We start from the raw sequence: 26,761 nt of genomic DNA, 5'->3' as shown, positions 1-26,761 counted from the left end.
GTCGAACAGTGACCACATATTCTGTTTTCTTTTGGTTGCCATGATTTTTTGTGTCTTCCTTTTCGATTGCCAGTTTGTGGTCACTGAGCCTGTAGTTGTTTAGCTGTCTCTGCTTTCTGTCTCTGACAGTAGAGAGATATTCTGCTGATTAATAATCTCTTTTTTAGGGTCATGATAACATCCTGATCTACTTTGGCTTTTAGTTTCTTCTTTCCAAATAGGTTTCTTTACATTGCTTTATAATTTGGTTTCCTCTGATTGGTGTTTGGAAAGCAGTGCTGTTGTGAGACTGGTCAGTTTTTCTGAGGGGGGGCAGTTAGTCTCAACTGACAGCTCTCTCTCTTTCTGCTTGTGTGTGTGTATATTTTATTTTATCAGTGTGTATAAGACTTGGCAGACCCACTCAGCCCTCCTTCATATCCAGGCTCAGGGCAGTGTGGTGCTTTGGGTTTCCCCTGAAATAACCTGTTGCACTGAAATCTGCCTGGCAACTGATGACGTCACACAGTCAAGAAACTCTCCAGTTCTGTGACTTCTCCAAACCAACTCTTTTTCTAACTATATAATGTGCTGTAGGTTATACCTGCTGTATAAAATACGATAGAGATACACTCACCCACATCCTATGGTGATTATATAGCTGTGATAACATTTTGTGTATATTATTTTATCAAAAAATATCCGTTGATGATTATTTAATTTTTTAAAGTCATTTATTTAACTGCTAGCGTTGTGCTAGCTTCACAGGATAAGTGCGAGAAAACAAACAGATCCTCACAGACCTGTGAAGATTAATGTTGACTGGCCTGAAGACCAAAACCTCCATTAGGAAAACCTCTGTGGCTGAGTTCTGCATGGAAACAGATGACGTCACAGCTGTTGCCACTACAGTACTTTTCATATTCTGTGTGAAAAATTATATTGTGTATATTTGCATTGCCAACCTATATAATATTTTAAACTATAAATTCTATAATAAACCATACATACAAATACAAAAGTACTATATTTACATTAAGTGATATAACCCAGTTTCTTCTGTGTTTGGAGACACTGTAACACCAGTTATCAGGAGCTTTAGACATGTCACCTAACAGGTTTAGGGCTTATTTTTTCCGTTTGCAAGATCTGGTTGAGGTTTGGCGCATCCTGTATGTTTGTAATCACATTTCACCAGATGCCCAGCAATACAAAAACCGAATTCTGTAATGATCAGGTTATGCATCTAAAATGTTTCTTCCACAGCTCGATATAGAAATAATATACTTTTTTTGTTCTAAACTACAAGATAGTTTAACCTTATGGTGAAAATGTGATGACAATCAATTGAATAACTATGTGGTTGACAGTAAACTAGGACAGAGACATGAATATTATTTAGATTTTACACATCACTCACATATCAATACATTTTTACTGCCTTGCTTTGTTTCAAAAAGATAAATCTAATTCTTCTCATTTTCAAGTTTGTACCTGACGCTTTATATCATAAAGCAACATAAAGTATCAGTTCAGGATAATCATCACAGGACAAAGCACGGAGTTGAAAAACAGTCTTTATTTGGAGCTGTGTGTTGAATTGACAAGAGTATTTTATGGTTAGCACAAACCACAAATTACTACACTGAAACATGTAAGTTTGGAGAGTATTAACATGAACAGTATCGACATTACATAAGATAAAGAACAATAACCAAACAAAGATCTTAACAATGTATGATGACAACTTGATCCTGCAAAGTTAAGTTGATATGAAGGGAAATAAATGGTTCTACGAGGCATTTCATGCTCTGACTGACATTTAATTGATCCAAAATCAGAAATGGACCACACACTTCCTTACACACTCTGCTGCAAGACAAAGTAGGTGATTTATTTCAACACTGAAATAGTTGACATCTGATTTTGACAACAAAAACAAAAACGTTCAAACATAATTTTGGAAAGAAACGCATCATTGGACTGCGTTCATAGTGCTGAGGCTGATCCGTGTTTAGGGGTCAAACTCAGAACATTCCCTTCCTGTAGCGGTGGATCAACTCTGATACGTCCTCCTTACACACCTTTATCCAGCCATCCTCCTGCATGTGGTACACTAGACAAACACACACACAAAAAAAAACCTCAAATATTCCCACATAAAGACAAAAATGACCATTTTCAAGTGCTCACAGACCACAGCTATACACACATCATTCAGTCTTTGCTCAGTTAAAATTTGTTTTGTGCATGTTATGTTTTTATTTGATAGGTATCAGTAGAGACATGACAGGAAATGAGGGCAGAGAGAGAGCGAGAGACAGGGAACGACATGCAACAAAGCTCCCCTGCGGACACGAACCAGGTTGCGGGTTAACCCCTAGGCCAGTTTAGCTTTTCTTTGTTGCAATTCATCGGTAGACTCAGTGCATTTCCGTTATTGTAATTTTGTTTGGCAGTGTTAATCTGTTTTATTTCTCGTTAGTTTTGTGCAGATGACACTTGTAACAGAGATAGTGTGTGTGTGTTTCTTGTTGTTATGTTGTTTGTTTAGTGCTGGTTGGATTATTTCATTTTATTATCATTGCTATTATTTATGTATTTATTTTTGTGTAAATGTTTCCATGTTTTTGTTTACCACTAAACACAAAGTGCAGTTGAGAATGATGGAAATGTCATTAGTTTTAAAGGACAAATGTGGTGACCATCAAAGTCAGAGGATCACCAAAGTTAATACAATTCATCCTGAGGGGACATGAATGTCTGGAGCAAATTTCATGGAAATCCATCTAATAGTTGTTAAGATTTCAGCCTGGATCAAAGAGGACGGACCGACAACCATACCGCTGGTGTGGCCAAAAACAATGTCTTAAATAGAGATACAAGATATACTGAAATCCTAAATCTAAAACAAGATTTAGGAACACTCTCAGAGTATACTCACTGTTGACCACCCCTCCAGAGTAAGCATCCCTGTGTGTAGCGTGAGCAATGCCCCGACGGCCCAGGTCATACGCCTCCTCCACCGTCATGTCTTCCCGGTAACCGCTGTCCACTACACCGTAGGCGTAGCTGTTCCCACAGCCGGTAGAGAACATACGGCCGGACAAACGCGTCCCATTATCATCCACATAGTACAGACCAGGGCCCTGGAGAGCACACAGTCATTACATAGTCTGCAGGAAAAATATTATTTCATATACAGGACAGAGTTTCTGATAGGAATACAACAGTACAGTACAACTGTGTGAAAGTGTGAAAATAATAACATTACTACTGTCTTTTGGGGTAATGTTTTCAAATTTAATGATGTCTTCGGTGGACAAATGGTATATTTTATGTGTCATATTGATATGAAGTCAATATTTAATTATGTTGTGGTTTTATGTGTTTGTTCCAGATGTGATATTGTGTAAACCGTGCAACATGCAAACATTTTTTTTACAGTCTGTACCCTCTTCCCTGTTTTGATCACTATTTGTTGATTGGTTGCTTTTTAAATGTTTGCTAAGTGCAGCCCGTTATCCTAAATTGATACACGAGTATTTCTATGTTACTAAGTGGTGTCTGTATTTTAATAGTTCTTACTATGTTGAAGACCATGTGAATATGAATAAAGTGTGACTTCTCGTCACTGAGCATCATTAATAGTAAATATAGATGTAGTAAATAGTAAATAAAACAACAATAACACACCTTTGTCACTTTTTTAACACAGCCATATTACCAGAAACAGAAAACTTCCAATTTAAGCGTCCTGCCCAGCAACAGCAACTTTACAATCCTCCACTACCACAATGAGGACATTTCTATACCAGTAAATAGGGTACAACATGAGGCTCCGCTGCACAGGAAGTGATAAAAAGGATTATAATGTTGTTGCTCTGAGCAGTGCAAACTGACACACACACCGACAGCTTACCTCTTTGTCCCATCCACAGATCATGCTTCCCATAGAGAGGCCCATGCCCCTGTAACCCAGCATCATGTTAGACAGCAGCTTGGAGGCAGCAGCCACAGAGATCCTGTGCTTGTTCCTCAGTCTGTACAGCCTGGATGAAACAATAAGAAAAGAAGGTACCAATCAATTCACAAGCAAATCTATTAACAAATCAATCAGCTTTGCAGGTAGTCCAGGTACGCCTGAACTTGTAGCCAGCCAACATTGCACAAAAATACTCTTGATGCATTTATTTAATTTCATTTTATTTGGGTGGAAGTATTTTATGCATGTTTTCATTTGAAAAGATATCTGTGATAAAATGACAAAGTAGTGTAAATCTGCATTAATAATATTGTAATTAAGCAAATATGTTTTTCATTTCTTGATAAAGAAACTTGTAAGTTTGATAAATCGTATAATACCTGAAGTAACATGCATGTCATCAACTACACAGGAAGGCCCCAGTTGGCCCATGTGGGATTTAAACCCAGGACCTTCCTGCTGTGAAGTCACAGTCCTAACCACTGAATCTCTTTGCTTCACACAAATAAGACAAACTAAATCAGAGAGCTTTCCAGTTCTCCAGTTTACTTCCTTGTGACTGATCAGAAATGACTCTGCTATGTATCCAGCTTCCTAACACAACTGCTACACTTCATTTATTAGGTCATGAAGCTGTAAAACAGGAACCAGACAAACTGTTTGGGCATTGCATACATAGCATGCACTATGCAATACCCCACCAAACACACAAATACATTAATTATTAAATGACAAAAGGGATTGACAGACAATGCGACCAATATTCAAACCACTGCAGGACGGACCTGCATTCTTTGGCCAGGAGTCTCTCCCAGTACTGGCAGTCCGCAGCGCTGCCCGACATGGTGCCCAGCAGGTAGGGGTTGATCTCTATGACCTTGTTGACGTCATTGGACGCTGCAGAGCCGTGACACATTTGGGAAATGGAGATATTTAGTGACCAAGATTACAGGTTGAAGCATGTCAGCACTATGCAGTAGCCCAGTGTAGCAGCACCTTGGTTACACTTGTTGCCTTATTTACATTTGTGACCATTTGGTTTATTTACATTTCAAAGCTCCACAGCTCTTTGAGAGACTTGTCCCCTGAGTGATCAGGAGGTCTTTTGACTTGATGTACAGTAGATAGGCAATATGTCTGACTGGGGCATGTCACGCCTTCCCTTTCTTTACAGAAGCTAACAGGCTGTCAGACTATGGGAAATGCACTTTTCCCACACTTTGCCCAACTTTCTGTGCAGTTCCACCTTTTCCAGATCTCGAGGAGAAATAACACATTTTTCCATACTTTTCCACACATGCGTATTTACCCAAGTACCGGCCAGCTGAGGCTCTGGAGTCCACAGCCACGATGACTCCATGTCTGAACTTGAAGGCCAGGGTGGTCGTACCGTGGTTCATCTCTATACACACACCGCCGTCACGGTTACAGGACTTGAGAAACCCTGAGGGCTGAAATGAAATCAAAGAAGGGATCTCAGCTGAATGTGTGTGTGTGTGTGTGTGTGAGAGAACATGAGAGTGGAATATCTATCATAACCTAATATTATTTGACAATGACTCGTGATAGTTGAGATAAATGCATGATATTTGAGAAGCAAACACGCGCCACATACTGAAAACCACAGACGCGTAAAATAACTTGAACCACACCGCGCCTGACGCTTCATGCTTGTGGCAGGTTTACCGGATAGGATTCAGTATATTCATTTCTTACCAAAACTTGGAGAAATGATACTCACGTCTACACCCAAAGGAACCGCAAATTCTTGGGTTTTGGTCCCGAAATTGTAGTGGTTGGTTCGGTCGACGAGGTGCGTCTGACCTGCTGGAAGAATCTGCCCGCGGAGCTCAGAATAAGGCTTAAACCCACTTACGTCGAAAAGAGCCATTATGTATTAAAGTGGATAAACTATATTCTAATTGTATTCTATAGTTTAGGTGTTACGTTTTCCAAAATGACGAAGGCGATTGACAATGCGTCAAGGAACATTTCCTTGTACGTGACAAAGAATTCGAAAGTGAAAGGGTTTGAAAACTGTGTGCATGCAGTCCTGTCCTCTCGAAATAACATGCAAAATTAGTCAGCAACACGAAACCGACGCACAACTATTAATTAGGCCAATCCTGGCTGTTTTTTGCAAATCAAAAAGTTAACTGATCAAAACAAAAAAACCTAAGAATCATAAAAACCTCCGTGATATTCAGCTTAAATTAAAAAAAAAGTGCTCAAAACAGCATAAACCAATAGAAGAGCACTATATTTTTCGCGTCATCAGTCTCTAAGCGGAAATGCAACACTCAGGTTTGGGGAAGCCAGCAGAGGTTATTAATGCGTGTTTGCATATTTAAAAATTGTAAAAATACAGTTAGGTTAATGACATGTTAATTATTTAAATGCACATAACATGCAGCAGCCTATGAGCTCTTATTTTTACTGGGTCTGTTATCATAAGTAGAGGGCTGCTGTTTGGAGATTAAAATATTACATTGAAACAATAAATAATTACACAACTTGAAAACAAGGGTCAAATAGAATTTTATTCAATGATTTTTAATTATTCCATATTGTGAAAACATGTTACAGTTTTTTCAGTATGGCCAAATCTTCCTGCCAACTATTCCACATCACAGTGAAGCACAGCAGCAGAGTAGAAACCATGACGACAGTGTTAATAAAATGTCTGTGATGTTTCACTACTATATATTTTAATTCTAGTGAATAAAGATGTAATGAAATTAAAGACTTTTCCTTTTGCTGCTAAATGTTGTAGTGTGATTGTGCGTCGTGGCTCAGGCTGTGTCCATCTGCTGCACGGTCTCCTGTACAACCTCCAGCTTTAAGGGGACTACTTTCTCTGTCAGAACCGGTGTCGTGCCTGGACGATATCTGTATTTCATTTTCCTAGGGGAGAGGGAGAAATAGATAGATATTTAGATAGATAGATAGATAGATAGATAGATAGATAGATAGATAGATAGATAGATAGATAGATAGATAGATAGATAGATAGATAGATAGATTTAAATGAAATGTGGAGTTAATCTTTGACACTGAATTAGAAAAGCTAGGCACTATAGATTCACTAGTTTCTTTTCATGGGTGAAGCTGGATCAATCATTAAACCTTGTTGTTTTACAGAGTTAATGATACTCCATTAACCCTTCATAAAATGAAAAATCTTTGCATGTACAAAATGTGACCAAAAACCAGACTTTACTTTGGGTCCCTGCATGACAAACGTGGCCTACTGTGTGTTTTCCTAAGCTTAAATGGGGGCCAGCGTTGAGGAAAGTTGAGGGGGGAAGGACTTATCAAAAGCAGCATGCTTTGCATCATCCACTTTTAAAACAGTATGCAGTGGTCATTGTTGAACAGTGTGAGTCAATACTATTGTTCTAGTTTTAAAGTGGTAAGTTGTTTAAGGACTAAAAAGCTAATAGGTTAAGTCACAATTTAGTACATAAAAAGTTCATGCTTAATCACACTGCCAGGTACAGACTAAAGATATTCACTACTGACTGAGATGGAAATCTGATTTGCAGACATGGTTCAAGATAAAAACTCACCAAATACCCTTTAAATATGTTCTCACTTTCTAAAATCTATCCTTTTAAGATTCTGTCCAGAGAGCAGATCTTGAATAATGTCATACTCATACTGGCCTACCTATTGTCTTTGTACTCTGACTCCTGGTAGGGTCTGATGTAGTCCACTCCCTGTCTGGTGATGACACAGATGTCGATGTTGTTGCCTGAGCCGAGGTCACTCATGATTCCTGCGTGGATGGCAACACGCACCAGCTCCTTCGCCTCCTCCAGCTGAGAGAGATGATGGAGAAAAGGGCAAACAGAGACACACAGAACACAAAGGAGAAGACAGAAGCATTCATCAATTCTAAATGATCCATTTGTGGCAATTCCCAAATGCCCTTTCAGTTTTTCTATTTGGTAACAGACACAATTCAACAGGGAGGAAAATTAATGGTTTTTAACATTTTCTCAACTGTTAACTTCATAATCGAGAGGCTTATTTGGCCAACAGCCCTGCAACACTGCAATTATTCAATTAAAGATGCCCAAAAGTAAGTGAAATAATTTTGTGTTCATGTCTAAATGATCGACTAACAATCATTGTCACAACATGTAACAGCTGTCCAGGTGGCGTACCTCCAGGTCAGGTTTGAACCCGTCCTCTAGGATCCCAAGAGCAGCCAGATCACCAGATCCTGCATGGACACAAAGTGAAGTCAGATGAAACAGATTGGATGGAGTCTGAGACTGAAGAAAATGCACAACTGCAGCAAATGAAAATGGAGAATGCAATTTATATTGGTAAATTATAGAATTATAGACAAAGTCATAATCTCTGACACTTTAATATAGAATAGAGCATGTTTTGATATGATCTGGCATTGATAATAGTAGTAATGGTAGTTAATCTGTCTATATAGACTCTTGAATTTACCATTTCAAACACTCTGGTTTCTTTAAAACCTATTTTATACAAAAAATGACACATTTGAAACATAAAAAACAAGACCTAGGTGGTTAGCCTGAGCAGTAACAAAAACATGTTGCAGTAACAGTGCTGCCAGCGCTAACAAAACAGTGTTATGTCACATACCCATTGCTAGGTAAGGCACCTTATTTACGCTCCCATATGGCCCCACCGTGTACAGGTGGTTCCCAGTACAATCTACTCCTCCCAGTATAAGATTGGCACCAATTTGGCCGTGATACCTGAGGGACACAGAGATCAAAACATGGGAGGCCTGATTAACACCACAGTTTTTAAACGAACTGTGAGTTTAACTTGTGTTTAACTCACTCACACACCTCTAGACACAGGTACATGTGCGCGTGCAACACAAACCTGTACAGCATATCCTGTAGTATGTTGACGGCCATGACGACACGAGGGTTCCTCCCGCTGTTCAGAGAGAAAATGGTGAGGTTGGAGGAGAGAAGATCGGTGGTCTTCTCTGTATCTGCTGCTGTACCTGCTCCACAACAACTAGGGAGAGAGAGAGAGAGAAAGAGGCATTAGAGAGATTGTTAAAGAAGAGAAGAAAAAGGGAATTGGGAAGTCAGAGAGGGAAAGATTAAAGAGAAGAGAAAGAGGGAAAAGTAGAGCAATGGCTTCTTTCTCGAGCCACTACTTTGCTTCAACAACCACAGAAATTCATCACACAAAAGATGGAGCAACGTATTTCTTCTCCTACAGTAGCCTCAGTAGCCCAGAATGCAATGCAACAACAACTTGCATCTCTTCAGTAGTGCGTTACTGTATTTACAAGTGCTTTCTTTCCAGCTGTAAATGTTCTTATGTGGCAAATCTTAATACTTAATACAAGGTCACTGTAGGGCATTCTGGGGTATGTAGGAAATCACTTAAATGGAAGTTAAGGAGGCAGTTTATGGTGAAATGTGCAGTTCACCAAAAAAGCAAATGATAACACTTCACTTCAAAAGAACAGTAACAGCACTGAACATCGCAGACTGATGACAGTCAGAATATCTGAAGGTAGATGTCTCCGCTCATGGACTTACTATATATTTGGAGCAATGTAATGGATCTTGGCGCACATCTTGTCGGCCACCACTTCACTGGAGGTAGCTCTTGTGTCTGCTCCCAGCACCACCCCATCCTGCAGCACAGATGAATTGGGATATTAGTAACCAAGTGTACTGGGGTTTTTGTTTTAATGGCAGTTATATGTTTCTGCAAGTTTCCCTTTATATTATACAGGAATTAATGATAAACATTGGCTGCCTGGAAGTAAAAAAGAAAGTCAATCTGGTATGCTTTGAAAAACAATGTAAAGAATCCATTTATAGTTCACAGACTGCAGTGTAGAAAGTCACTGTTTTGGTCCATACATGTTTTCAGTTTAACCAGCTTTATACTCGCCTTGAACACCAGCCCTGCTATCGTGGTGCCTGTTTTCAGAGGTTTAGGTGCCTGTCCTCCTTCAAAAAGACCCTCTAATGCAGCGTTCCTAGAGGGGGATAGTGGGGGTAACAGGAGAGGGGGGTCAGCTTTTGAATATATATATTATAGTTAAAGTAATAACCGTGAACACATCATCACTATATTGTTTCCTTGATTTAACTGATCAACAAGCAAGAAAAAAGTTACTTTCACTTTTGATCCCGGTGAAAGCTCAGACATTGAGTTGCGTTTTGTTTTTTGTCATTATCGATACAGTCTGCTGCTCAGAAGACATAAAAAAAGAAGCTCATACCTCGCCGCGTTGTCGAAATTAAACCCCGCTGCAGGAGTTTCGAGGACATTTGATAGCGCCATACTGGACCCGACTGCGGCGTCTCCGCGCGTCTCCGTGCGCCTGAGGTCGCTGTTCAGAGCGTCACCTCTCCTTCCTCTCTTTCGATTTTGGAGTGAAAATGGAGAAACACTGCACGGACTCACAAGTCAAAGGCGTCAGCACAGGGGTGAGTAAATCCGGACCGGTCTCAGTAGTATCTTTTTCTACCGAAGCAGCAGCAAAGCAAAGCAAACATAAAGAGATAGATAACCTATTTCGCGGATGCACAGGTGAAGGTATAGATGAATAGTAACCAAACACAAAGTGAAGTTACGTCGACTGGACTTTCCACGTATTTTATTGTCAGTGAATTGTTTACTTGTTAGCTCTAGTTTAATCTTTACATTTCTACAAAGAAACGACTGGCTACACTTTCATTTACAGTTACTATCACCTTAAAAATCCATCCCACCATCAGAACTCTAAATCCCAGAATTCATAGCCTTGTTCAAGAAGCCAAAGGGAACTAAGTATGCCTGTGATGCTGTATAACCCAGTGTTATATTTGTCTTCTGTCATATTTGGTTAACTATAACTATTTTTTCAATGCTGGAGAATCTAATCTTACCAACAGTCCCACTCTCCTGCTCTCTCCTCCCTCAGACCACCATCCTGGCTGCCACTTTTGATGGAGGGGTCGTGATTGGGTCAGATTCCCGGGCATCCATTGGAGGGTGAGGATGTTGTGAAGTTGCCTTTATTGTTAAACACATTCAAACAGAAGATAAAAATCCCCAAATTCGAGTTGAAACTCTGCACATAAGTAGCATGATGTGTTGTACCTACAAGTTGTGTAGGCACAAAAGGCCAGCAGTTTCCCATAACATCTAAAACACAACATGCAATTTACAAATTGCAAAAATAATTTACTAGTAATAATATGCTTTAAAGGTACTGTATGTCGTTTTTGACATCGATTTTTATTCCCCAATATGTGAACGGCCTGTAACCACACTTAAAAAATGAAACCTTCCCCGACTCTCGGTTGCCTATAACAGCCTTTGGACTGATTTCTATGTAAAGGACTCGGGTCCGTTTTTCTGTGAAAAACCAAGATGTGACGTTTATGCACGCTCCCAAGTGCCTTCTCTTCCGCTCCCGTACAGCAGCAACAGTGTGCGACGCTAGCTGAATTTGGCTTAGAAATGGAGTCCGCTAACAAACGACCGGCACCCACCAGAACACACAGTCAAACAAAAAGTCAAAAGTCAAAGCTAACTTTACTGCAAAGCATGTGAAATATATTGTGATACTGTGGCTTTAGCTAACATTAGCTTTCTTGCTGCTAGCTAGCTGACGTAGCAAAATGCTGTCTTGGGTGGATTGGCTGGCATTAACCCCGGCGGCTGGATACATGCAGTGTGGCTGGGTTGTAGCTGGCTAACCTTAGCTTGCTTGTTTGCTAACATTATCGCTAGCAAAATACTATCTGAGTGGATAGTGGATAACTTCTCAAAGCCACATGCTCCTGCATGTTACACTGATCAAGTAAAAACTACATTTTATATAAACCTCAAAACTTCTTCAGTTCCTTTTTTATGTATTGTTCTATTAAACTCATTGGTGAAATGTAACTATCTACTCAAGTACTGTATTTAAGTACAAATTTGATGTTCTTGTACTTCACTTGAGTATTTCCATTTCATACTACTTTATATGATATATTTATATTCAGAAGAAAATATTGTACTTTATACTTTATTTATTTGATAGTTACTTTACTTTAAGATTTTAAACAACATATGAGCTTAATAAATAAAATGCATTTTTATAGATTAAACTACCAAATAGTATATAAAGCCATTAAAATTAGCTCCAGCTCGACCTAGAACAGTAAAATACTTCTTACACATTGATGCGTCGGTAATAATAATCCAATGATATATCGTATCATAACACTCACAGGGGCCACTTTTCTGCATTGAGTACTTTTTACGTTACATTTAGCAGTACAGTACTTTTAGCTAATGTTACTTACATACTTTTACATAAAAATCATTTAATGCAGGACTTACTTATAATGTCTTTTTAAGGTGTGGTATTGCTACTTTTCCTTAAGTAAAGGACACTTCTTACACCACTGATTAAGCTAGCAGTGACTGTTGCCAACAAGTAAATTCAAAACTTGGATGCTCATCCTACACATGCAGAAATTTCAACCTGAATGAGAGGACTGTGGATTATAGTCAGTAACGACATTACTGATTTGGAAGCATGTGTGTGTGTCTCTCTGCATTATGGCTTTGTTCATCGTCTCTTTGTTTCTCTTTTTCAGCGAATATGTATCATCGAAGACAATCAACAAGGTGATTCAGGTTCATGACCGGATCTTCTGCTGCATGGCTGGCTCACTCGCAGATGCTCAGGCCGTCACCAAGGCGGCAAAGTTCCACCTGTCCTTCCACAGGTGCCACACACACATATGAATACACCTGCACATATTACACGCAAGTATGCACACAGAGAAAACATGTTCATCAGATTTTCACACTGACATAATATTTTATTAATCACACTTTTGGTTATTTTCCATCAAATTTCCAGACTTGCTTTTATTCCTTAATATGACTCCTAGACAAAGACATACACAGCTGTATGCATGCAAACCAACACATATCCTGTATGTGCTCCAACTGTCTCACACACACACACAGTAAACACACGTGAATACAAAATCATTTGAGAAGGCAAGACAAAACATAATTGATTAAAAGTCTCTTTTACTTCCAACGGCACAAACTTTAAAATTTGACTCTCCCTGATCTTCCCTGATCTCCCTAATCCACAGTGTCCAGATGGAGACCCCTCCTCTGGTGATATCAGCAGCATCGGTGCTGAAAGAACTGTGTTACAAAAACAAAGATGAGCTACAGGCCGGCTTCATCACAGCAGGCTGGGACAGGAAGAAGGGACCACAGGTAGGTAGTGAGTGGGAAGAAAGTCAAACATCAGAAGTGATGATGACAGTACGTAGTAAAGTCCACGTTGCTGCATACATCTGCATTACTGATATTCTCCATCCTTCTCCAGGTGTACGTAGTGTCTCTAGGTGGGATGTTAATCAGTCAGCCGGTTACCATCGGTGGCTCAGGCAGTACTTACATCTACGGCTACGTTGACGCCAAATACAAACCCAACATGAGCAGAGAGGAATGCCTACAGTTCGCCACTAATGGTACTGTTGTATTATTTTACTTCTGTACCCAAACTTAAATAAGCTTGTACCTGTTTGTACAGGAAGTTCATGTCAGGATTTGAAAATGTCTTTTGGGGAAATTGAGTTGTGATTCCATGACAATGTACGAATATGTACAAGAGTGTAGCAGAAAATGAGAATAAACGTTTGCTTGCTTTGTAAGGGTTAAAAATGTAAAATGAGAGTTTGACATAATCTTAACTCACATTTTCAAAGACGTCTCACATCTTCAGCAGCATATTGGAGTTTGCTCAGCTGTCATGAAGATGACTTAGTTGTCAACATGTGACCAAAGTATGGAAATTTAACCTGAAATGAGAGGTTAGATTAATATTCAGACTTGGAGGATCTGCAGTGTTGCATGTTCGTCTTTTATGAGATGAATACAAAGAATTAAATGGAAATCAATTTTAAAGGTGAATTAAATGTTTGTTGGTGACTTGGTAGTTGTCAGTAGGTGCATAATCATTATTGGATTATCACACTGCATCTCTTTCTTGTCCAACCTGACCTATATGTCTCCTGCTTTTTGTTCCTGTCTGTCCTCCTTCCTCCTCCGCCCTCCCTCTGTCCTCCTGCTCACAGCTCTAGCTCTGGCCATGGGCAGAGACAACGTCAGCGGGGGCGTGGCTCACCTGGTGGTGATCACGGAAAAGGGGGTGGAGCATGTGGTTGTCCCTGGTGACAAGCTGCCCAAGTTCCATGATGAGTGACTACCTTTGAGCGACCAATGAAATTAGGATTTTTTTTATTTTATTTTGCATAATTTTGCATTGAACAATTGTATCACTAATTTGCTCTGTGTAGGAAGTAACAAATCACACACACACACACACACACACACACACCTGGAAAACAAGTCAGACACCTGAAGAACTGGTTAGTTGCCTGGTAATGAAAAACGTGAATCTTATGTGGAAACAGACAGTGGTGTAAACACAATTGAGCTTCATTATATGATTCAGGTTTGTTTATACAAAATCTATACACCAATATAAATTCCAAACTCAACTCTTTGAACATCTTTCTGCCTTTTTATGTGTCCAAATCACATGTTTTATTAATGCGAGGGGAAAAAAGAGAATAAAACAATTTCCAAAACCTCTCTTTCTTTCTTTGAGTTCTGTGCTTCAAACTATCTTCAAGGATTTGTGATGTGTTCTGTAAATTACGGTTCTTGCTGCTGTGTATCGCTGCCATGACAGAAAAAGAAAAACGGATCAGTTTCACGTTAAAATGTGAAAAGTTTATTGTTACAGTGAGGTTTTTTCACGTTATAACAAGATATTTTCATGTTATCACGACATACAAACTTATCACGTTATAAGAATATACTATTTATCTTGTTATAACGTATAAGATAAAGAGTATATTATTAGTCTCATATCATTTATGGTTCTTAAACATTTCTAGTGCATATACTGTGTGCACTGTATTTAGTGTTAGATGTTATCCCATCACAAAGTCTAATGCACACTTTGCCTACCTAACTGAAATGGCATGTGTGTACATTGCAGTGACACTCACAGGTTTGAAACACAAGCTCACAGCTCAGAGGAGGGACAATTTAACTTTCAATTTCGATTTCAATCAGGAAAACATGGAGTCCGTCTGATGTATGATTGTTTAAACCAAACGCGTCAGAAACAGTTTTAGAGCTGCAAAGAAAAGTCTCCAACAACTAGAAAACAACATAAAACCGGGACTGCTCGACGTTTCGGTGTACTCCCCGGACAGAAAGATACGGTCGTTGTTGTCGTTACCGGAGTCTCTGCAGCGCTTCAGCATGTTGGAAGAAACGGGGCCAGAGTGGTTGTCCGAGGAGGTGAAAACCGGAGTAAGTGTGACATTTTTTATGTCTTTTGAGAGACTCGCGGCCTGTTAATGCGCGTGGCATACTGCTGCGCCGCGAGGAATGAATGATACATATGTTTTGCTTTCTCCTCTGTTTGCAGACAACCATCATTGCCGTCGAATATAATGGAGGGGTCGTGCTGGGGTCTGATTCCCGGGTGTCTGCAGGGTAAGGTAGTGCGTGCGTATGTGCGCGCGCGTGTTTGCCCAGTTGTGTCTGTTGATACTATCTTTATTAAGACACCAGTGATTCTTAAGTGTCTCAAGCATAATTACCCTTCCACCCTCCATGTTTCCGCTCCACCCCACAATCACGCTCACCCTCTTCATCCCTCCGTCCAGGGCATCGGTGGTGAACAGGGTGATGAACAAGCTGTCTCCCCTCCACGACAAGATCTACTGTGCTCTGTCAGGCTCTGCAGCAGACGCTCAGACCATCGCTGAGATGGTCAACTACCAGCTAGACGTTCACAGGTAAATACACACTTAAAGTTATATTGACAGACTTATTACCCTTTCATTAAATATCACATGATGGCAAGGTAGAGTCCAACTCTGATTAGAGGTGCCTTCCAGACTCCATCTACATGAACAGGAGTAATCAGCCCATAAAATGAGCAAGGACTTATATTTTGCACATTTTATATGTTCATATTGTTGCTCAGATAGTAGTGTTCCTTAAAGGTGGGGTAAGCGATTCTGGAGAAAGATTGTTGATATTTGAACTAAACAACCAAACAAATACACCCCTCCCTTCAGAAGCTCTGTCCCCCCCCAAATTCAGGGACACGCATTGCCAAGGCAACAACACTAACAACTGGGCAATATGGCGGAATCCACAGCGTCTGCCGCCTGAGGGTAAAACAGACATAATATAAAACGTCATCAAACAAACGACATGCAGGCACACAAACACAGCATCCAAAACACAACAGAGTAAAAACTAGCGAGAGTTAGTTGTTAGAGTTAGAGCACAGCAGCTCCAGACAGCGATACTCACAACTCTCCTGCTACTACAGCGAACATCACAACAGCAGCATATCTTGGCAAACTAGAAAGTTAGCTGAATGTCCGTCATTTAATGTTACCTGACACACAATTTACAAATACCACAAACATTAGCAAACAGAACAAAACAATACTGACCTATTGGCTCTGTGAAACATAGCAACACTAATGTTACGCACCTGTCAAGCAGAAACAGAGCAACCTCCGCATCCGTCTTCATGCCTTACAGCTCTCGGAGGTCTCCACCTTTGGAAAGCCTCGTGTTAACGCGGCTCTTCGCCCTGGCCTCATCAAAAAAAACTGTTGTTCTTCTGACCTTCACCTCTTTGGCTGTTTCTCGGCCATCTCTCCTTCTTGACAATGCTATTACACCAGGTTTACCGTCCCTCCCGTCGCCCCTTGTCCTGTGCACGAGCATGATCGCCACCTGTTGCCGATTGGCTGGAATAGTGTTTGTTTCCCATTTACAGAGTCAGGGCTGTGTACAAACACCGGATTTGTTTTCCATCGCACACACAGAACGCACAGCTAGCGGACCGTGAGGAGACATCTGCTGAATTTGACAAAAAGACGTGTATTGGATTAGATTAGAATCGCTGACCCCACCTTTAACGGTGTGAAGGCTGTTCCCAAAGCTTTCTCATCCTGCCAGATTAGAAATTCTTAATACAATACAGAAAATTTAACTGAAATACTAACACTGAGTGAAATATTCTGTTGTTAAACATTCATCACCAAGTTTCAGCTCCTGGCAATTCAAATCTATCCTCCATCTCATTATAACCTTAATAAGCTACACTTAACTTGACAGTTCATGCACTATTACCTTATACCGTATTATTATCATCAACCGGTAAACCTACTTGGTACTTCACACTTATTTTATTTTATACTTATACCCACTTGGTACTTAATTTATTTCCTGACCTGTATTATATTTTTTGCTAGTGCTTCTATTCCTGTGCGCACTGACGTAAAGGTGAGCTGCTGTAACAAAAGAATTTCCCCCCGGGGATCAATAAAGTATTTCTGATTCTGATATCAGTATTGTATTGGCCATCAAAAGTGTCTATGAGTCTAAACCACAATGCACACAGCGTTTGTCTCTCTCTCCTTTTATGGGAGACTCTGTCACAATATGCTTTTTATGTTTATTGGCTTTTTGTTCATTTTGAATAAACAGGACAAACATTAACACAACATTCTTGGTAAAAAGAGAAACTTAACAAGCATAATATTAATTATAAATAAATAAGTAATTATAGCGGGGGAAAACTAAGAAATGATTGTATATATATATATATATATATATATATATATATATATATATATAAAATACACAAGTAAAAAAATATCATCTTACTCTTGCTGTGCTACCTTCAGTGACAGTAGTACAACCAATTCTTTTCTGATCATCAGCATCTACACTGTCAGGTCGTTCATAAAGTTCCTTACATTTATTGGGGCACATATGTAATAAACATATTTATTCTTCTTGTATGTCCACTTCTGTCAGTATTGAGATAGGTGAGGACCCCCAGGTTCGCTCAGCTGCCACTCTGGTGAAGAACATCTCGTACAAGTACAAGGAGGAGCTGTCAGCACATCTCATCGTGGCCGGCTGGGACAGAAGAGATGGAGGGCAGGTCAGTAAACACATGCAGTTGGCTGAAGAAATCACGCTAAACAAGAAAGATCACTGGGAAAAAATAATGTTCATAATGTCAAAATGAATGTTTCTGCTGAGGTGAGCTTGAGGTTGCTTAGAGCAGCTGCTAACGTTGTTGTCTTATTGCTGCTGGATGCTTTGAATTAAAGATCTTAACACACTTGATGTTTTAGGTGTCCATACAGAATGACATTGTGATCTGTCTTGTTCCCCTCTGTTTCTGTGCCCTTCGACCTCTTCCAGGTGTTTGCAACCCTGAATGGTCTCCTGACAAGGCAACCTTTTGCAGTTGGTGGCTCTGGCAGCTCATATGTTTATGGGTTTGTTGATGCTGAGTTTCGCAGGGCCATGAGCAAGGAGGAGTGCCAGCAGTTGGTTGTCAACAGTAAGTTTTTATTTTCCACAGAAAGCATATTTGGACAAGAAAGATTGTTGGATGGTGAAAGAGAAGCCAGACATTTGCTGCTTCTTGTACTGACTGCTATCAATCTATTATATTATATATTTTGTCTAAATAATTTAGTTAATTCTCCTCACCTGTCTCACCGCTTCTCTTATTCTCTTTTCTCTCTTGTAGCTCTCTCTTTGGCAATGAACCGTGATGGCTCCAGTGGTGGCGTGGCCTATGTTGTCACCATCGATAACCACAGCGCAGAGGAGAAAGTCATTCTAGGAAATGACTTACCCACCTTCTTTGATCAGTGATCAACATATTGTTTTTTCTGTAGTCTGCCAAGACACTGTTGTGCAGGATGCATTTATGTATTTGTTTTGCTCACAAGAGCCATTATACACACACTATTCAACTGTAAACTAATTCAGCTTGTAAACTGAAAAATATTGGACAAGAATACTTTTACTAATAATTTCAATAAAAGGAAAAAATCCTTGCATTGCTCTATAATTACCAAAGCTATTTCAAGTGTAATATCAGGCAGCCTTTGTGTGAGTGTAATCTAAAAGATCATCAGATACAGCTGATCAAGTTTGTAGCTCATCATTAGAGACTTTGAATCATAACAAAGAAGAAGCTGACAGCAGGTAACATTTACTGATTTATCTGCCAAGGAAAAACTACTGAGACTAGGTTTTTCATTTCAGCCCCTGCATGTAATTCGAACAAGAGGGATGACATGGAAATGTCCCTGTGTCTATCAAATGGACTGTTTCTCTAGCCATCAGGTCATCTGAGGCCACTTCCTTCTCTTAAACGTGCTCATCATTCATGTCAGTGAGGCTGCCACATGACAATAGTACAAACGATTTATGTTTTAATGGTCCTGACTGAGTGGCAGAGTAAATACAAGTTAATTTACCAACTTTTGACAAAACCTGCAGAACCCCTGACATCCCTGTAGTCTCTAGTCCCACAGAAACACTCCCACACTTTCTCTCTAACATTAGCAGCAGCAGTTGTCTGTGTGAGGTATTCAGTCTGACAAACAAATCTCCCAAAAGTGAAAGCCAAATTTGTTGCACCACCAGAGGATTATGTCATCCTTTCTCTGCACTTGACAGTAGTGTTTTTCATCCCAGTATTAAGACTACATCAAGATGCCTGGTTGATGGTTGGTCACCTGCCTACATGATTCAGACTGGACATAATTAAATACTTAAATGTGCATGCATTTCACAGTGGGTGCACTCACAATGAGACCCACACATGCTTTAATGTCAAGTATGTGAAATTTAAAATAAAATAAAAGCCCCGTGTTGGAAGGTTTTCTTTGTGATTTCTCTTCTTTACAATGAATCGTCCCTTTAAAAGCTGTTTTTATATTCTCAGGGAGAATGCTGCCTCAGACACTAACAATGGACAGGAGGAAGATGATGATGATGATACCAGTAATTAGAAATAGTTCACGTGTGTAGCCACTCAGTTTAAGAATCCTGAAGTTTCCTCCTGCAGAGTTTAATTTTGTGATCTGCAGTTTGCGTTTCAGGGAAACCCCTGCTCGTGCCAGAAAATGAAACTGAAAGTGGATGAAAACTAAAACGCTGGTCCCGCGGCAGAGCAGGTCGTACGAGGACGACTGTTACTGGAAAATGGCAGGCGATACAGCAGTAATAATCCGCAAAGTCGGTGCTTTGACTTTAGCAGTTTGCGTCGACCTTTCTTTGTTTTACGCATCGGGATTCGTTGTGATTCACAGCGTCTTTGGACATCTTCCGCGCCTTTGGGTTTCTGCGGCTCTCCGGTGCTTGGCACTAACTGCTGTAACTCTGCTCAGCCTTGGAGACCTAAAACCGTCTCTGATTCGTTTAATAACGGCGCACAGTCTGCTGCCCGCGGTGTTTGAGACCGGGACCAAAGCGCTTTACAATGAGGAGACCCAGTGTGGCTCATCGGCGGATATGCGCTGCTGGCTGATATGCACCGGAGCGTCGCTGGCCGCTGCACTGTTTTGGGAAATCACCATCCCGGACACCGACGATGCCGCCGCCGGTAAAGAGAACAAGCAGAAAGCCAGAGTGCTGTTTGTGAGAGTCCTCCGCCTGTACAAACCCTACTATCACCTGCTGCTTGGAGGGCTTGTGTTCCTGTCGCTGGCTGTTATCTGTAAGTACAGCAGGTGATGATGATGATGATGATGTTGATGATGATGATGGTGGTAGAGATGCTAAGGAAAAGGAGCAGATTGATAATGGTCAATTATCAGCTATGAGCACAGTGGAAAGTATCGTTTAAAACGCTGTCATTTTAATTTTCATTATCGGCAGATATTTTTAATTTTGAGTCTCTGTGGGAATAGAAACACGAGCCTTGGAAGAGCTCTGCTCTCGGGATACAGAGGACCAAATTCATGATAAAGATGAAGATGATAATGATGATAATCTGATGCTGATTTGCCTGGCTGATGCATCCTCATCTCTCTGTTTGTATCTGACTATGTGCACCTGTGTGTGTGTGTGTGTCTCTTCTCAGGTGAGATGTTCATCCCGTTCTACACTGGGAGAGTCATTGACATCCTCGGCAGTCAGTACCAGCCCAATGAATTCATATCCGCAGTCCTCTTCATGGGCCTGTTCTCTCTGGGAAGGTATGGGACAATGTTTTCCCTCCACATTCATCCACCTGCATGTTTCTGTGGCTCGCAGGTAATATCTGACTGACTTTCTCTTTGATTGATTGATTAGCTCTGTGAGTGCGGGCTGCAGAGGGGGTCTCTTACTTTGTGCCATCAGTGCCTACACATGCAGAGTGAAGGTCATGCTGTTTGGGGCCTTGACCAAACAGGAAATTGGATTCTTTGAGACCATAAAGACAGGTAAGGCTCGTATATAACATGCAGTTATGCTGTATGAATAATTTCTGAGTGCACATGAAGGACAAAAAAAGGTCAGGTCAAGACCAGACATTACATATATCAAGACAGGGCAATTCAGGACAAAACAAGACAGAATAAGAATAAGGACAGGATAGGACATATTGGACCAGACAGGTCAAGCTAGACAAAACAATACAGGACAAGAACAGATAAGAAGCAGGACAGAATAGAGCAGGACAAAAGAGGATGTGACAGGACAAAACCATAACAGGACAGGACAGAAAATAACTTCGATTCATTTTCTGTGTAGGTGAAATCACGTCCAGGTTGTCTAAAGACACCACCCTGATGGGAAGAACAGTGTGTCTGAATGTCAATGTGCTGCTGAGGACATTCATCAAGACACTGGGCATGATCTCCCTGATGATGAATCTTTCATGGAAGCTCACGTTCCTCGTATTGATGGAGACGCCTATCACTGGCCTCATTCAGAACATCTACGACACACACTACCAGGTACAAGCAGGTTAATAAGAAATGTTGAATTAACACTGAGATCCACAGACTCATATGTATATGACATCTATTACCAAGAAAATTTTGCTGAAGTACTGACATGGAAAAAAAAACATTATTATTGTTTATTTTGACTCCTTCCTCAGCGGTTGTCCCTGGCAGTGCAGGACTCAATGGCTCTGGCAAATGAAGCCGCGAATGAGGCCGTATCCAGTATTCACGTGGTACGGAGCTTTAACACCGAAAAACAAGAGGCCCGTCGCTATGACGACCGCTTGATGGACACACACATTCTCAAGACCCGCCGGGACACTGTCACGGCTGTTTACCTGCTCGCACGGAGGGTGAGGAGTTTGCCTTTTTTTTTGTAAAATTGTCTTTTTTGGAGATCAGGTGGTGTTGAGCATGTCATTGCATATCACCTTATTTAACAGTATTTGTTCCTCTGTGTGTGTGTGTGTGTGTGTGTGTCTATAGTTGACAGGTTTGGGCATGCAGGTCTTAATGTTGTACTACGGCAGGCTGTTCATCCGGAGCGGACAGATGACCACTGGCAACCTGGTTTCCTTCATCCTCTACCAGTCAGACCTTGGAGACAACATCAGGGTATCCCATAATGCTCTGTGGATTGTTGTCAGTCAGGGCCGGTGATTGCAAGCACCTAAAAGTAGTAGCTTTTAAGTTAGTTAACAAACAGTTTAGCAGTTAGGCAAGGCAAATAGCATATTTCATACACAAGGGAAAAGTCAATGTGTTTCACATAAGCATTTAAAAAAATGCATGTTATAATTAAAGAAGTTAAGGAGAACCATTAACAACTGCACACACACACACTATACTCATTATTGAAAGATAATAGAAAAAAAGAAACGTTTTGAGGTTGCTTTTAAAAGAAGAGTATGAGCTGTCATGTCCTCAGGACATGTCCTCCATTGGCTCATAGCTTTTAAGCATGTCTAACCAGACATATTGTGCCTGTCCTACACTATTCTGAACATATGGTTGCTTGTAAAAAATATTTACAATAATAATAATATTTAACATACTGAAACTCTGACTCTATAAATGTGTTATTAAGAGATCTGTTTCATGACTGCCATCTTCCAGACACTCACCTACATCTTCGGAGACATGCTGAACTCGGTGGGGGCTGCTGGCAAAGTGTTTGAGTACCTGGACCGAAAACCTCAGGTCAGCACAGAGGGAAAACTCAAACCTGATCAGCTGGCAGGCGCCGTCAGCTTCCACCATCTCAACTTCGCCTATCCTTCATGCCCCAACAAGACAGTGCTGCAGGTGAGGTCTGAGCGGCAGGTAGACAAGGGGAACTCTTTGGTTTGGACAGTTCATGTGAAAAAAAATATTGAAATGAATAGTGGAAAAGCAATATTAATATAGAAAGTTACAATGTATGTATATTAAACTACAGAGACACAAAACTCAATTTGAACCAAATGTGGTCTGATGAATTAAAATGTTATGGCTAAACGTTCTCTGATTGTCTGCGTGTGTCCGATGGATAAATGTGGAATATTGCAGTTAAACTGGGTTTTTAAAACCATTGTTGTCTCCTTGCTTCAGGACTTTTCTCTGGAGCTGAAGTCAGGTCAGATGACGGCACTGGTGGGTCCCTCCGGAGAAGGAAAAAGCACCTGTGTGAGTCTGCTGCAGCGATTCTATGAGCCGCAGGATGGAGAAATCCTATTGGACAATAAACCACTGAAATCCTATGACCACCATTTCCTCCACAAGAAGGTAATTAATCATTACTGCTTTTTCTGATGATGCACACCATTCTTTGTTGGGAGCGCTTTTCTTACAGAATGTATGTCTTTTATCTGTTTAAATTGTTTTATATTTTCTTTCTTTATTATATTAATTATATATCTAATTGTTCAAAAAAATTTGAGTGTGAAATTTACTTTTATATGCATAACATGAGTTATTCGTTCAGTCAAGCTGATGAGAGTGTGATTAACAGATTGCAGTGGTGAACCAGGAGCCTGTGCTCTTCTCTGGCTCCATCAGAGACAACATCGCCTACGGGCTTGCCGACTGCTCATTGGATGAGATCCAGGAAGCAGCACGCAAAGCCAACGCCCATGACTTCATCAAGCAGATGGAGAAAGGCTACGATACAGGTAAACTCGTTCAACCACCCTTCATGCTGTTTTACATGGCTGAATGCCTACATGTACACAGAAACCTGCTTTAGAAGTTTGGGAAAAGTTTGGGTGAATGAGGGAAGAAAATATCATTTGCAGAGCAAGATTGATGATGGAAAATGTTTAACTTTTTATTTATTAATCTTAAACATTTATGTAGATTCAATTTGTGCATAATAAAGGCTAAATATACACATGCAGTATTTTAGGGGGGTTAGTGCTGACCAGACCCTTTAGTATTTGAGTTTTCTAATCCTCAGATCTTTCTATATTTCCTGGTTTTTGAATTTTACCTCAGCTTGAACCTCAATCTGTTATGATTTTGTAATGTTGTCCATTTCTCAGAGGTGGGTGAGGGTGGCGGCCAGATGTCCAAGAGCGAGAGGCAGCGGATCGCCATTGCTCGAGCTCTGGTCAGACAGCCACAGGTCCTCATTCTGGATGAAATAACCAGCTCTCTGGACAGCGAGAGTGAAAATAAGGTATGTCGCAACGTCTAACACAGTGGTGTCCAAGCATGCGCCCTCCAGGGCCAGAAGTCTCTAGGTTTGTATTTCAAACAAGTTCTATACCATCAGTTAAATAGTGAGTAATACAGTATGTGGATGAAGACTCGAAGACTCTTTATCACAAGAGTGAATTAATCTATGAATGTATTCCCCTGTAGCCCCAGCAATAGGCAGTCAGTTCTGACTAAAAACATAAAGTCAGTATTTAATAGATATATAGAGGAAGTGCTGCACACATGTAAAAGTGTGCTCACACATCATTGCTTGGTTAATTGATAATAAATGCCCCAATAAAACCAAGCAATGTAAAGAATATGACTGTCTTGGAGTTTCTAGCTGGACAATCAAGACCTTATTGACAGAAATTAAATCTTCACGTTTTAGTGCTCAGAGCTCAAAGCTCCAGAAGAAAAAACTGGCAGTCATACAAGCCAAATATCTTTCACGGTTTCATAGAAAAGGAAAATTTGTTTATGACCAATCTTGAAGAAATGTGATCTGATCCATCTGATAAATAACATAATTTAGCCTGTTTTAATGACTTATATATATATATATATATATATATATATATATATATATATATATATATATATCTTTTAGCTCTACTTCCACCTAAAAAAGTGATACCTGGTGAACACCAGATAATGAAATAATAAATATTTCTGTCATTGACTCTGCACAGGTTCAGCAGGCCCTGGCTAGTTGTCCCAACCAGACCCTGCTGGTGATCGCTCACAGGCTGAAGACCATCGAGAAGGCAGATCAGATCGTTGTGATTGGTGAAGGCAGAGTTCGGGAGCGAGGGACTCACCAGGAACTGATGGACAGGAAGGGGAGCTACTACAAACTGAGAGAGAAGCTCTTCACTGAGGGAAACTCACCACAGTGACAAACTACTGTCACTGATGCTGATGCTGTAGCTCGATAAATACTGAGAGAATTGTTCAGAATGACTGCGCTGCATCTGTTAGACAGCAGGATCAACAGCAGCTAGCCTGATGATAATGTGAGAGAACAAGCTGGAGTTTATATAAATATTTTTGTATAGATAGTGAAAATGATTTTCCAGAAATTTCATTATTTTAAAATATGTGGCCTAAAAAGCACCTTCACATCTGTAATAGTATACATCTGTTATTTATTTTGCAGGCTGTTAAAATTACATTAGGTATTGTAAATTAATCAAATTAAATTTATGAGTGATTTTTTTTCTGATTGATATATCTCCACTGTATTATTCTTCAATTTTAAGTCCTGGTGTTTGGTAAAGATGAATAAAAGTTTGACATGACAGCACACAGTTGACACCATAAACCTTCATTTGTGGCCAAAGGTTGCATTATGGGTATGTCCCAAATAAAAGATTGATCAGACATTTTGGATCATAGTCAGTGACGTCAGCTGACTCCTGCCAGAATGTCAGTCAAACCGTATCTGAATGTTTTCATGGATTGTATTTATTTATTTTTCAAGCCACACATTTATGACGTCCTTTCACTAAACACATTCATAGGACATTCAAATGATTTATTTTTTTTTTTTATTAAAAAAAAAATAAAAATATCTAAAAACACGGAGAACAAAGGCTTCGGCCAACATGATGTCATCATGAACGTGATGAGATTTGTTCCACACAGTAAAAAAGTAAATTAGAGGGCTGGGAAAGCATTTGGCACTACAAGGATGTAGAGATAATAAAAATTACTCCAAAATGAGGGTACAGAGCAAGATTTTATGTTCTACGCAAGAATGTGCATTTATTTATTTTATTTGGAAAGTGACCATGTACAATATTAAACAAATGTTACCATTTGATGTATTGTACCAGAGTTAGCTTTAAGCTAATTTTCATCAGCAGTCCCTTGGCAGGTCACAAAACATCCACATAGTGATAGGACAGCACTAAACAAACAAGGCACATAATACAAAGTTACACAGAGTAGTACATCTCTCACACACACACACGTCAGCAACAAGTAACATGTTCAGCAAGAATGTGCTTGCAGTTTAGTTTCTCTTTTAATCCCGGTGTGGAAATTCAGAGTTTGTAGGTTTTCTACAAGCACAGTTGGCTCTGCTTGATTTATACTGTACTGTGAGAGGAAAAGAAGAGAAACACATCACTTAAAAATTACTACAAATGGAATACATTATTACTGAGCATGGTAATTGCAAATTTGTTATACTTGTTAGTCATCTGAAGCCTTTGGGTTTTTCTTATCATATCAGTGGCTGTGGTGTCTATTGTGTTTCTGGTTTTAAGCCACTTGACTGTACAGT

The 26,761-nt window shown here is 40.1% G+C and overlaps 5 protein-coding genes across 5 annotated transcripts; 3 read left to right on the top strand and 2 right to left on the bottom strand.

Moving 5' to 3' along the window:
• Positions 1-1,540: 1,540 nt before the first annotated feature.
• On the bottom strand, positions 1,541-6,189 carry psmb8a (proteasome 20S subunit beta 8A). Its single transcript, XM_044171782.1, has 6 exons — positions 5,706-6,189; positions 5,274-5,415; positions 4,750-4,861; positions 3,902-4,031; positions 2,924-3,128; positions 1,541-2,095 (listed from the first exon to the last, which is right to left on the bottom strand). Exons 1-6 carry the CDS (start codon positions 5,853-5,855, stop codon positions 2,007-2,009), a joined length of 828 nt encoding a protein of 275 aa, XP_044027717.1. The 5' UTR covers positions 5,856-6,189; the 3' UTR covers positions 1,541-2,006.
• Positions 6,190-6,485: 296 nt separating this feature from the next.
• On the bottom strand, positions 6,486-10,348 carry psmb13a (proteasome 20S subunit beta 13a). Its single transcript, XM_044171781.1, has 8 exons — positions 10,212-10,348; positions 9,878-9,965; positions 9,517-9,614; positions 8,840-8,980; positions 8,591-8,706; positions 8,134-8,192; positions 7,634-7,785; positions 6,486-6,868 (listed from the first exon to the last, which is right to left on the bottom strand). Exons 1-8 carry the CDS (start codon positions 10,271-10,273, stop codon positions 6,757-6,759), a joined length of 828 nt encoding a protein of 275 aa, XP_044027716.1. The 5' UTR covers positions 10,274-10,348; the 3' UTR covers positions 6,486-6,756.
• Positions 10,281-14,591, top strand: psmb12 (proteasome 20S subunit beta 12). Its single transcript, XM_044171783.1, has 6 exons — positions 10,281-10,419; positions 10,896-10,966; positions 12,568-12,699; positions 13,081-13,210; positions 13,323-13,467; positions 14,074-14,591. The coding sequence occupies exons 1-6, from the start codon at positions 10,372-10,374 to the stop codon at positions 14,199-14,201; spliced, it is 654 nt and encodes a 217-aa protein (XP_044027718.1). The 5' UTR covers positions 10,281-10,371; the 3' UTR covers positions 14,202-14,591.
• Positions 14,589-19,742, top strand: psmb9a (proteasome 20S subunit beta 9a). Its single transcript, XM_044171784.1, has 6 exons — positions 14,589-15,325; positions 15,444-15,511; positions 15,685-15,816; positions 17,867-17,996; positions 18,263-18,404; positions 18,597-19,742. Exons 1-6 carry the CDS (start codon positions 15,275-15,277, stop codon positions 18,722-18,724), a joined length of 651 nt encoding a protein of 216 aa, XP_044027719.1. The 5' UTR covers positions 14,589-15,274; the 3' UTR covers positions 18,725-19,742.
• Positions 19,743-19,987: 245 nt separating this feature from the next.
• tap2a (transporter associated with antigen processing, subunit type a) lies at positions 19,988-25,779 on the top strand. The gene is made up of 11 exons (XM_044171780.1): positions 19,988-20,579; positions 20,946-21,060; positions 21,158-21,288; positions 21,599-21,804; positions 21,951-22,148; positions 22,282-22,410; positions 22,912-23,100; positions 23,386-23,559; positions 23,786-23,945; positions 24,315-24,451; positions 25,164-25,779. The coding sequence occupies exons 1-11, from the start codon at positions 20,003-20,005 to the stop codon at positions 25,368-25,370; spliced, it is 2,223 nt and encodes a 740-aa protein (XP_044027715.1). The 5' UTR covers positions 19,988-20,002; the 3' UTR covers positions 25,371-25,779.
• Positions 25,780-26,761: the final 982 nt, after the last annotated feature.

This window comes from Siniperca chuatsi, linkage group LG17 (assembly GCF_020085105.1).
Source record: "Siniperca chuatsi isolate FFG_IHB_CAS linkage group LG17, ASM2008510v1, whole genome shotgun sequence".
NCBI classification, from domain to species: Eukaryota; Metazoa; Chordata; class Actinopteri; order Centrarchiformes; family Sinipercidae; genus Siniperca; species Siniperca chuatsi.
Note: the sequence above shows the minus strand (reverse complement) of the source record. Positions and strands in the feature narration are given on the sequence as shown.

What these genes read in the sequence shown, in the direction of transcription:
- psmb8a (XM_044171782.1), bottom strand. Translation starts at nt 5,855, where the DNA reads ATGGCTCTTTTCGACGTAAGTGGGTTTAAGCCTTATTCTGAGCTCCGC. An exon ending in CTCCTGGCCAAAGAATGCAG is followed by an intron (nt 4,032 to 4,749) that starts GTCCGTCCTGCA and finishes TGTTTCATCCAG; the next exon opens with GCTGTACAGACTGAGGAACA. An exon ending in CTCTGGAGGGGTGGTCAACA is followed by an intron (nt 2,096 to 2,923) that starts GTGAGTATACTC and finishes GTGTTTGTCTAG; the next exon opens with TGTACCACATGCAGGAGGAT.
- psmb13a (XM_044171781.1), bottom strand. Translation starts at nt 10,273, where the DNA reads ATGGCGCTATCAAATGTCCTCGAAACTCCTGCAGCGGGGTTTAATTTC. An exon ending in TACATTGCTCCAAATATATA is followed by an intron (nt 8,981 to 9,516) that starts GTAAGTCCATGA and finishes CTCTCTCCCTAG; the next exon opens with TTGTTGTGGAGCAGGTACAG. An exon ending in GGTGCCTTACCTAGCAATGG is followed by an intron (nt 8,193 to 8,590) that starts GTATGTGACATA and finishes GTGTCCATGCAG; the next exon opens with GATCTGGTGATCTGGCTGCT.
- psmb12 (XM_044171783.1), top strand. Translation starts at nt 10,372, where the DNA reads ATGGAGAAACACTGCACGGACTCACAAGTCAAAGGCGTCAGCACAGGG. An exon ending in TCAAAGGCGTCAGCACAGGG is followed by an intron (nt 10,420 to 10,895) that starts GTGAGTAAATCC and finishes CTCCTCCCTCAG; the next exon opens with ACCACCATCCTGGCTGCCAC. An exon ending in ACAGGAAGAAGGGACCACAG is followed by an intron (nt 13,211 to 13,322) that starts GTAGGTAGTGAG and finishes ATCCTTCTCCAG; the next exon opens with GTGTACGTAGTGTCTCTAGG.
- psmb9a (XM_044171784.1), top strand. Translation starts at nt 15,275, where the DNA reads ATGTTGGAAGAAACGGGGCCAGAGTGGTTGTCCGAGGAGGTGAAAACC. An exon ending in GATTCCCGGGTGTCTGCAGG is followed by an intron (nt 15,512 to 15,684) that starts GTAAGGTAGTGC and finishes CCCTCCGTCCAG; the next exon opens with GGCATCGGTGGTGAACAGGG. An exon ending in TACCAGCTAGACGTTCACAG is followed by an intron (nt 15,817 to 17,866) that starts GTAAATACACAC and finishes CACTTCTGTCAG; the next exon opens with TATTGAGATAGGTGAGGACC.
- tap2a (XM_044171780.1), top strand. Translation starts at nt 20,003, where the DNA reads ATGAAAACTAAAACGCTGGTCCCGCGGCAGAGCAGGTCGTACGAGGAC. An exon ending in TCTACGACACACACTACCAG is followed by an intron (nt 21,805 to 21,950) that starts GTACAAGCAGGT and finishes CTCCTTCCTCAG; the next exon opens with CGGTTGTCCCTGGCAGTGCA. An exon ending in ACCATTTCCTCCACAAGAAG is followed by an intron (nt 23,560 to 23,785) that starts GTAATTAATCAT and finishes TGTGATTAACAG; the next exon opens with ATTGCAGTGGTGAACCAGGA.